Below are 11,104 nucleotides of genomic sequence, written 5' to 3'. Positions count from 1 at the left end.
AAGTCGATAATGAGGCGTTTTTTGCCTGAATATTTACGGGTGGCAATCCCTATAGGATTTATGCGAGTTATAGGAAATGGGGACTTGTCTAAAGGGCCAATCATATATCCTTTTTTAACTTCTTTGGCTAGCAAAGAGGAGACAACCTCGGGCTCCTTCAGAGCTGATTGCAGATTACAACATGTAAATGACATTTTGGGAAAGCAAACCAACCCCGCAAGAAAACCCTGGACTAATCCAGTGATCAAATAATTCACAAAACACTGGTTTGGATGCTTTTTAAGCGCTTCCCCAGCTCAGGAACATTCACTGGAGTAGACGGCTTTATTTCTTTGACTTCTTCATGAGGCGGGCTCGTCTTGGGCACACCGATTTGTAACTGCAGTAACTGCAAGCGTGAAAGTAATTACAATTAAGAAATCTACATACATTCTCGTTAAAGTTAGGCCTATAGCACAGTGGCGTAGGTAGTGAAGTCACCTTCTCTCCGAGAACTGGATTAGGTGGTTGACCTGGAGCTGCGGGAGAACTGACTGATTTGGGACACAAATTACACGAGTGAGAGAAGGAGCCGCAGATGGAGCATGAGAGGGGAGAATGTCCAGTGAAGTATCTGCTAATGAGGGCTAGATCGACCACTGACCAGTCCAGTCTTTAGTTAAAGCGCAGGATAAACATTGCCGCTTTAGCAGAGAAAGCACGATGATAGTCATAAAAGAGAGTTCCCCCGTAGGACATGGCGAGGTCGGCTATGATGGTTAGATATGTGTCGAGCTCGGCTCTACAAGGGCGCGGGAAGGGGGGTGCTGAGGGTGCTGCAGCACCCCCTGCTGGCAGGAGATAGATTTTTAAAATGTGTTATATAGCCTATATTTTTAAATAATTAGGCTACTAATTCGCTGTCTGTCATTATTTACATTTGTGTATGTGAAATGATGAGTCAAATAGCAAAAAAGGGTTATGGATTGTTTGGAATATAGGCTACTAAAAATTAACAGTTATAGAGATCAACGTGAACGTGAGTCAGTTACTGTAAGAACCGTAGCGTGGTTTCAGCTATGTGATAGCCAGAGAATGTCTAATCTGTAAACGGGCTCTGGTGATAGCGATCAAGTGTGTAGGCCTACGATTGATATAGGCCTACATATTCTATGCGATTTACACGTTCAAAAGCATGGATAAGCTGAAAGAAACTTTAATTGTGTTGTACAGTTTTGCAAAATTAATAAATTATAGCTAGTGAAATCATTTCACTAGTCGCAGATAGAAATTATTAGGACACATTCTTGCTGTGGAGACGACACACTTTAGGCTATTCGGAATTATTTGCGAGATCATTGCAGCCTGATTATTAGCCTATATTTAAAGCCAAACATCTCTGGTGTGGTTTTGACGATCAGAAAAGTAATTTTCCTTAGCTATACTGAAATAGGCTAATGATGAAGTGCTGTCGCGGAACATTGGAATTTGTGGCTGCCCAGGACGTAGATAGATAGATAGATAGATATACTTAATTGATCCCTAAAACTTCTCTCTATCACCCGCACACCACACTAAAATGATGTATTTAGCAGTCAAAATCCGAAACATGTCCAGGAGGGGAGAAATCGTCGGACATCCATTATTTTTGTTATTCAGCACCCCTGGTCAAAAATAGGTTCCCGCGCGCCTGCGGCTCTACGAGATGGATACACCTCGCAGAGGACGTCTCTGAAGACGCTAAAAGCGACGCAGAATTCGGCCAGAGTCAGTGTCTTTCAGGGTTACTGCTACATCCCCACAGTCCACAACGTGCCTATCGCTTACATCAGAGCAAAGCAAAATCTTAACAAGATTCACGTCTTTACCTGACAGAATTTGAGAGCGCAGGGCTTGAGAAATGGCTGAAGCTGGTGGGAAAAAGGGCACTCCGGAGGCCATGGGCACAGCGGTTCTGAGAGACCTCTGTGGAACCAACGGGTCATCGGCAGGCGGGGAGAAGACGTCCCGTGGTGGAGAGGCTGATGTTCCGGCTGGAGTAAAAAGCAGCGAGGATGAAGCTCGATTAGTTTCCAGTGCTTGAACTCTGGAATCCATGTTGATGATGGAGGAATGGATGTTGGACAGAAGTGCCAGGATATCGTCGGCTTTTCCCGCCGTGCTGGTTGCTGCTGCAGACGCGGGGGCGCGGACCTTCTTGCTCGGTGGGGCGACAGCGGAGGCTGGAGTCTGGCCTGCGGGCGTGCGATTCTTCCTTTTCTCGGTAGCCTTCCTCGGAGCGGACGGGGCAGGATCTGTGGATACTGGGCCGGGTGCAGGGTCGACACGGCAAGTGTCCAGAAAAAATGCAAAAAGCTCTTTGTGGGAAGCGCCGACCGGAGTGGGAATGTTGTGCTCGTACAAGGCCTCGAGGAGACGGGGAAGCGGCCACTCGCTTAAAGAGGTGGTTTGTTTACTAGCCAGGCGAGAGCTTCGGCGTTTGGCATTCTCGTCTCCGATCGGCTCCTCTACCTCGGTGGCTTGAGGCGGTTGAGTATCCAGGATGCAATCAGCTGACCAGTGATCATCCCCCTCGATGTTTGCCATAACAAGAAAGGTGAGCACAAATGACAGTATAAACGTAGCTCTCATGAAGACGCGTAGGCTCTATAGCAGAGTGGCTTGCAAAGGGAACGGCAATCCCAGCCATGTTAGAGTAGCTTAAAAGTAGGGCCTAAATGCCGCTCAGCCAATGACGAGCTAAGGGTACTCTCAGCTGACAGGCCAGCTGATCAACCAGCTGAGCTTGACAGCTTGGCTTGACACCGTGGCCTGCCAGAACTAACGCTGTGCTCAATTTCTTGCAGATTAAGTGCTGATCTGACCCAGGATCAGTCCAGGTGTGGAGTGTGTAAGCAGGTACTGAGGGACCCAGTCATCACCACCTGTGGACACAGTTTCTGCAGGCAGTGCATCAACAGCTACTGGGAGCAGCCTGGACTACCAGGAGACCAAGCCTGTCCCCAGTGTGGGAAGACATGCAGAACCCAACCTCCTCTACAGCCTCCTCTGGATGAACACACAGATATGAGCACACAGGGTGAACACACAGGCCTGATCAACAGCAGAAGACACCTGCACACTGAACATACACCAGGCAGAAAGAGGGAACTAGGTGAGTACACATTTTGGACATTTTGGCTTTTTCTATCAATACTTTATTCATCCCGGGGTTAAATTTTAGACATCCAGTAGCGTATACAACCATAACACAACAAACATACATACACACATACAGTATATCTCACATACATAAAAATCACTCACAGAAATGTAAAAATTAAAGAGCGATTGAAGTGATTACAAAGGTCTGGTATGGACTGACCATGTAATGCAGTGGTTCTCAACCTTTTTCAGTGATGTACGCCCTGTGAAATAATTTTTCAGCCAAGTACCCCCTAACCAGCACAAAGCATTTTTAGTTGAGAAAAAAAGACTTAAAACAGAGCAATAAAACATATTTTTCAAGATACAGCCGGAATTTTGCAAGACTCTGGTTTGGCCTTCTTTGCCACTTGTCCCTCCGTGTTTTCACAAGAATTACCGCTACGCTTCAACCACGACTCCATCGTTTCCGTTTTGACAATGATTGACAGGTGATGGTGGGTGGCATGTGACAGGTTGGGTCGAACCATCCTGGTATGGGGGGGGGGGGACTCTGGGTTTTTAGGATAATGAAATTGAATAGCCTACTGAAATATAAAATTAATTTTATGAACTTATATTTTCCTGAAATATTTATTATTGTTTTTAAAGTATTTTTGCATGGATTCTACTTTTTAAATATATGTATATTTTAAAATCTCACGTACCCCCTGGAATGCCTTCTCGTACCCACAGGGGTACGCATACCCCCATTTGAGAACCACTGATGTAATGCATTGACCATGTTAAGGGGCTATGGTTGAGTGTGTGCAATGGTGGTAGTGCAAAAGTGAACAGTGCAGGGATTGAACAGTGCATTTGAAACATTGTATTGATTTAATAGTTTTCTGAAAAGTAAAGTAATGTTATCAAACTGAACAATTGTAATTTTCAAATGCTGTCATTTTTAAACAGATGAGGACCTGAGAGGAGTTATAAAGAATCACAAAGCCAGTCTGAAGAGGAGGTTTGAGAACATATCTCAAGGCATCATCAAACCAGGAGCTGAGATACTCCTCAATAAGATCTACACAGAGCTCTACATCACAGAGGGAGAGAGTGAAGGGGTGAATAAGGAACATGAGGTTTGGCAGGTAGAGTCAGCATCCAGATCTCAAAACACAGAAGACACACCAATCAACTGCAATGACATCTTCAAGCCCTTACCTGGACAGGAGAAGCACATTAGAACTGTGATGACCAAAGGTGTTGCTGGCATTGGAAAAACAGTCTCAGTGCAAAAGTTCATTCTTGACTGGACAGATGGGGTAGCCAATCAGGATGTAGATTTTATGTTTCCCCTTTCTTTCCGTGGGCTTAATTTAGTCAAGGGTGATCAGTATAGTCTTCACTGGACTTCCACCCTGAGCTGAAGGAGCTGAATGATGGTGAAGGATACAAAGACTGTCAGGTTGTGTTCATATTTGATGGTTTGGATGAGAGTCGGTTGACTCTGGAGCTGGAACAGAACAGTAAGTTGTCTGATGTGAAACAAACATCATCAATGGATGTTCTGATCGCTGGCCTCATTCAGGGAACTCTGCTTCCCTCTGCACTCATCTGGATAACCTCACGACCAGCAGCAGCCAGTCAGATTCCTGCTCAGTACATCGACCAGGTAACAGAAGTACGAGGATTCAATGACCAACAGAAGGAAGAATACTTCAGGAAGAGAATCAGTGATGATAGTCAGGCTAACAGAATCATCTCACATATTCAGGCATCCAGGAGTCTCCATATTATGTGCCACATTCCAGTCTTCTGTTGGATTGCAGCCACTGTACTTCAGCAGATGCTGGAAAAGAAAAACATCAAAGACATTCCCAAAAAGCTGACTGAAATGTTCATACACTTCTTGCTCATCCAGACCACAAGAAAGGATCAGAAGTATCAGAGTGGACCTGAAACAGATACAAAAAAACTTCTGGAATCTCAGAGAAACATTGTACTGAAGCTGGCAGAACTGGCTTTCAATAATCTAGAGAATGGCAACCTCATGTTTTATGAGGAAGACCTGAGAGAGTGTGGCATATCTCTTTTCCACCAAGGCAGTTCTGGTGCTGGTTCGGAGTCAGTGCCAAATATCGAACCGGTTCTTTGCTTTTCCACACAAATAAACCTGGTTCTGGGCCAACAAAACAGGTTCCAGCTCAGCACCAACTCTGAACTGGTCTAGAGATAAGAACCGCTTACGTCAGGTGCTGGGGGAGATTGTGACGTAGGCTACCTAGTTCTAAAACAAAAACTTTGCGACGCCATTTTTTTTTAAACAGCTGTTAACGTTTGCTCAGCTGTTACTTTGGGTAGAACTAATGGACGGAAAACAGAAACAACCGTGGTCTGTGGAGGAAACAAACTGTCTGCTGGCTTTGTGGTCCTCCACAGAAATTCAAAGTAAATTGGAAGGAGCTGTGCGGACAAAACCAATCTTTGAAAAGCTAGAAAATGAAATGTCTGTAGCGGGTTACCAGAGGAGTGTAGACCAGTTGATAAACAAAATTAAAAAATTAAAAAAAGATTATCGGGACCAAAAAAGGGAGCTTGGGCGAAGTGGTAGCGGTCGTCAACGAAAATCCCCACATTTCGACGTCCTGGACTCCATACTTGGCGACCGGCCGGCATGCCAAACCACCGGGGCACTGAACTCTGCCACAGCCACAGCCTTGTTAGAGGCTATGGTGAATGGAGAGGCAGAAAATTCCAATGCTTCAGGTGGGTCTTATATTTCATATGTTTCAATGTCACTCATGTTTTTTAAAAAACTGTGTAGCCAGCTATGTATTGTTACAATGTTATAGTTACGACAACAAGCAAAATGTAGCAAGCTACCGCTAGCAAACTTAGCCTAGAAGCTACTTGGTTACCTTGGTTACAGTTGCTAAACGTTAACGTTTTCATAAGGCATTTACTAACGTTATGACTGCATTACAAAAAGCAGAAATTTGAATAAGTGTGTTGGACTTATTTCAGTCTGTGCTTTCAAACTCTGTTCCCTGTTTTGTTTTTTTAGAGTTGTCTGTCACTGGTGAGGAAGGGGATGTTGATGATACGGAGCTACCACCACCACCACCACCACAGGACTGCAGCTCACCGCGTCCGGTACCATCTGCCTCCATGTCATCACGGCAAGCCAAACGAGGTAAAATATTTTGTGCTATGTATTCCGTGTTTCCTTAATGTTTAGGCCTACATTTTATACATTACCTCATTGCGTATATTGTCCAACAAGCATTTAACCTTTACTTACTTACTTACTGCCCTTTATGCCTCCTGCCTCCAAGCATTTAACCTAGTTTCTTAAAATGAAGGGTCAGTATGTCCTACTGAAACGGTAGATTATGGTCAACATGCAGGTGCATTGTTTGCAGATTTTGTTAGAAATTGTTCAATTATGGTGGCAGCCAATGTAAAACAAACTGTAGCTTATCTGCAGTAATGTGTGGACTTGTACTAGTAGTGCACAGTACAGTACAAGATGCATTTATATTACAGCAACTATGCTCTGGTGGTAGATAGTTTGACATTGTCATCTAATCACACATTTTGGTTTGGTTTGTTTGTTTTCTACACAGCAAAAAGAAAGCGTGACAATGAGGAGCTGTTGGACTACATGGAGAAGGCTGACGATAAGTTCTTGCAGCTCAACAAGGACATGGCAGCAAAGATGGAGGCAGACACAAGCGCTCTGCTTGGGCTCATGGGGCGCATGGTGGCAGTGATGGAGGCGCAAGCAAACAAATAGAGAATACTGTTTATAATTTAATAAATATGTTATTTATTTATTTATTTGATTGTTAATGCCAATAAACACATGTTTATATATTTACCAACATTCTCACCCTTCCCTATTCCAAAAAACAGTTTTGAATATGTGAATGTGTGAATGTGCCGTGCAAACAAACCTCATTTGGCACAACACACACGGCACAACCGGTTAAAATAATTTCATGAATGTATTCCACATTAACTACCTATCCAAAATTACAGGGATAAATCAACAGATACTGTACATGTACCACAACACAAAACAGGTAACTGGCAGTAATGATGTATGAAAATCACTCCTCTATACTGAAATAGTTCATTAAGGCTGCTCTAATATCTGCCCCTTCTTGCTCACTATGCTCAGGTAATACCTGATTTGGAGGTTGAATGTCTAACTGCCTGTCTCTGCGATCCTCAATGTATCTGTCACCATGCTCTTCACAAATATTATGAAGCACACAGCAGGTCAAGGTCATTTTCTTGCTGAGCTCCAGCTTGCAGTCGTTTCTCTTGAGGAGACATCTCCAACGTCCCTTTAACCTTCCAAAAGCCATCTCTACAGCCGAACGCGCACTGCTCAATCTGTAATTGTAGGTGCGTTGTTCAGGTGACAGTCTTCCAGTGTCTGAGAAGGGCTTCATAAGCCAATTTTGCAGTGGGTAAGCGTGGTCACCGATGAGGTAGTGTCCAACATTAATGCCAGAGATTATCTTTTTGTTTTGTCCAAGTAATTCCCCATCACTTAGTTGCCCCCACAAATGTGATTGTCTTAGCACTCTTGCATCATGCACACTCCCTGCATAGCCCACACACACATCCCAAAACAGTCTTTTGCCGTCCACAACTCCTTGCAATATAATCGAGTGCCACCCTTTCCTGTTAAAATAGTCACGGGGATACTCCTCGGGTGCAATGATTGGGATGTGGCTTCCATCTATTGCACCAACACACTGTGGCATTCTCCAGCGGTTATTGAAGAAGGTGGCCATTTCAACCAGCTTAGCAGCATCTGGAGTGGTGATGTGTTTAGAGAGCAAGACCCTTATAGCAGAGTCACAGAAATCCTGAACACAGTTAAACACTGCTTATACCTAGCCCAAAAAGGTGGCCAATGGTTCTATACTCAATGCCGGCGGTAGCCAGCTTCCAGAGAGCAATTGCTACACGTTTTCTAACTGGAACAGCCATACGGTAATTGGTGTTCATTTTGACCATGAGATGCCTGACCTTATGGCATATGTATTCAAATGACTCCCGGGACACTCGAAAGTTTCGAATAAACTGTGTAGGGGTGAAAGCCGGCACAACTGTGTCCCACCAGGTTTGTGATAGGGGGTATGCCCAAACAGCATGTGTCCTCCTCGTTGCCCTCAGCCTTAATACAATCTGCAAAGGCAAAATCCTGTATCATTTGGTTTGTTTACAGATAGGTTATGGTATTGTGATGAGAAACGAAAATTGTACAGTATTGTACAGTAACGTTATTACATCCACGACACGACCCCCCCCCCCCCACACACACACACACCAAGAACACACACACACCCAAAACACTCTTACGCATACATTTCATTATTTATAATTCCCTTTATGAGTAGCAGCTACATGACAATACACTACTTGAACTATGAGCAGTAAGCTTGACGCTAACGTTAGAGCATTGATATGTTATGTTGCCATCGCATGCCTGCAAAATGTTATAATAATAATAGTCAAAACATGCAAAATAAATTACCTTTCTTCTTGAACGTATCCGCTGTCCATAGCGGTCACGAAGAGTTGTCAAAGCGCGTCTCCGAATTCCAGTGTGAATTTGTAAAGCCAGGAGCAAAAGCATTGGTATGTAGTCCTCCATTGTTTATTATGATTGATGACTTCATGACGCGTTGCTAGGACAACGGAGGTGCAAGCAGTGACTTAAAGACGTAGCCCTACGCTGGCTCGCAGTCTGTGGAAAATCGACTAGTTCTTAGATAATCTGGCGAGTGGAACCAGCACCGAACTGGTATAAGCACCAGCCCAGAACCAGCACCTGGTTCATATTGGTGGAAAAGAGATAGCATTGATGTCAGTGAAGCCTCAGTGTACTCTGGTATGTGCACCGAGATCTTCAAGACAGAATCTGTGTTTCACCAGAGGAAAGTCTACTGCTTTGTGCATCTTAGTGTCCAGGAGTTTCTGGCAGCTGTGTGCTTTGTGTTTCACTCGTATTTGGCTAAGAACCTTGAAGCTCTGAAATCCCTCATCAGTGATGAGCAGAGAGATGAACTTCATGATGAACCATCATTTTTATCTTCTCTTCAATCAGCACTAGGATTAAAAGACAACCTACATGTTTTACTTAAGAGTGCAGTTGATAAGGCTTTGGAGAGCCAGAACGGACACCTGGATCTATTCCTTCGCTTCCTTATGGGCATTTCTCTGGAGAGCAATCACAGACTTCTGCAAGGTCTACTGAACCACACACACAACAGCTCAAATAGCATCAAGCAAACATGTCAGTACATGAAGAAGCTCAACAGAGAAGGTCTCTCTCCTGAACGATGCATCAATCTTTTCCACTGCTTATTTGAAATGAAGGATGATTCCATGCACAAAGAAATTCAGACATACTTGTCATCACCAAAGAACATCAAACAGAAGTTGTCTCCTGCCCACTGTTCAGCACTGGCCCACATGCTTCTGATGTCTGAGGATGTGCTGGATGAGATTGACCTGAAGAAATACAACACATCAGATGAGGGACGTAGGAGACTGATCCCAGCTGTGAGGTGCTGCAGAAAGGCACGGTGAGTTTCTGATGGAGAGACTGTGCTAACTATAGCGACTAAATATAATGTTAACTCACTAGTCTACTACCTTGGAAATCCAGAGTTCTCGCGAGAGCACAATGGAATTGTCTCTGCGAGACACAATGGCAAAGAGCAATGATGCACGTTACTTTTACCCCAACATTCCGGGAAACCAGCTAAACTGATGAAGACAGCGCTGCAACGTTGGAGGACAGTACACATTGGTCGTAGTGTTATCCGATTGCGTCGAAGTCCGAAATAATTCAGAGTAAACATGGTCTAGTGTTATCCAATTGCGTGCAGTGAGATTTTTAAATGCATGCTTGTTGCCACCCCTCGAGTTGGGCCATTACATTGTTCTTTGCCAGACCCTTAATCTTTCTAGATTATCAGGGTCTAGATTTTCCAGGCTACTAGTCTACTACTAGCTGGGGTGAACCCAGACTAACCTGTTCTTTGACAGGCGTCAATGGGATCTTTTCCAGGGCCCATATTCACAAAAGAATTTTAAGGCTAAAAGTAGCTCCTAACTGCCGAATTTAGGATAAACTCCTAAAAATAATGGGTGTGTCACTCGTAACTTTAGGACTCCTAATTTTTTTGACTAAGTAACTCACAAAGCATTTGAGCCCTAAAAGTAGCACCTAAGTCTGGGACAGCTTAAAAAAAGTCGAGAGGACAGTTATGTCACGATGCCGATGCTTTGAAATGAACATGCGGTTCCAGGAGCTGTCAATCGCGAGGGAATAATTGTGCATTGTAATTAAGGGATGCAATAACGCCCCCAACAACCAAAACCATTCATTGCATGTAAACTAAATGTAACGTTTTATTGTGAATCAAATTGTTTCTCCTCTTTGCCAATGTAGGCCTATGTGTCTTCTTAAAGAATCATTTAAAACCTGTTGCAAAGATACTGCTTCAAACTGCAAAGATAGGCCTACTGTATTTCATTATGCTGCTAGGATATTTGCTTTGTCTTACTCTTTATTCATTTAGGCCATTTATTAATGATTGTGCATCCTCCACAGCACTTGTGTAGTGCACACATTCTCACCAGCAAGACCTGTCACCTGTCACTCTCATCATCATAGGGGAGGTTTTTACCATCATTCCCGCATTATAATCATTTGCCAATCAAGATGGTCACTTCAATCAAGCTCGTGCATGAGTAATGATGTCAACCATAGCAACAGAACTAGAGTTAAGACTTTTCCTTACTAAGAGTAGGTCTGAAAGGCTTTGTGAATAACTTTTAAGAGAAAACTCCTAGGTAAAAGTTTTTAGGCCTACAATGCACAATTATTCCCTCGCGATTGAGAACATCGCAACGTGACGTGAAATGCCACAAAGCGGCTTAGGATTGTTTGTGAATAGGTCTTAGT

The 11,104-nt window shown here is 43.8% G+C and overlaps 1 protein-coding gene and 1 pseudogene across 1 annotated transcript; both read left to right on the top strand.

Moving 5' to 3' along the window:
- The first annotated feature begins 2,666 nt into the window (after positions 1–2,666).
- On the top strand, positions 2,667–9,720 carry LOC143116918 (NLR family CARD domain-containing protein 3-like; annotated as a pseudogene).
- Positions 5,347–7,261, top strand: LOC143137256 (uncharacterized). Its single transcript, XM_076297572.1, has 3 exons — positions 5,347–5,874; positions 6,173–6,301; positions 6,735–7,261. The coding sequence occupies exons 1-3, from the start codon at positions 5,475–5,477 to the stop codon at positions 6,902–6,904; spliced, it is 699 nt and encodes a 232-aa protein (XP_076153687.1). The 5' UTR covers positions 5,347–5,474; the 3' UTR covers positions 6,905–7,261.
- Positions 9,721–11,104: the final 1,384 nt, after the last annotated feature.

Source organism: Alosa pseudoharengus, unplaced genomic scaffold, assembly GCF_046254945.1.
Source record: "Alosa pseudoharengus isolate Yale_2024_CS ecotype anadromous, Long Island Sound unplaced genomic scaffold, YU_APseudo_1.1 YU_APseudo_1.1_scf_1, whole genome shotgun sequence".
NCBI lineage: Eukaryota > Metazoa > Chordata > Actinopteri > Clupeiformes > Clupeidae > Alosa > Alosa pseudoharengus.
Note: the sequence above shows the minus strand (reverse complement) of the source record. Positions and strands in the feature narration are given on the sequence as shown.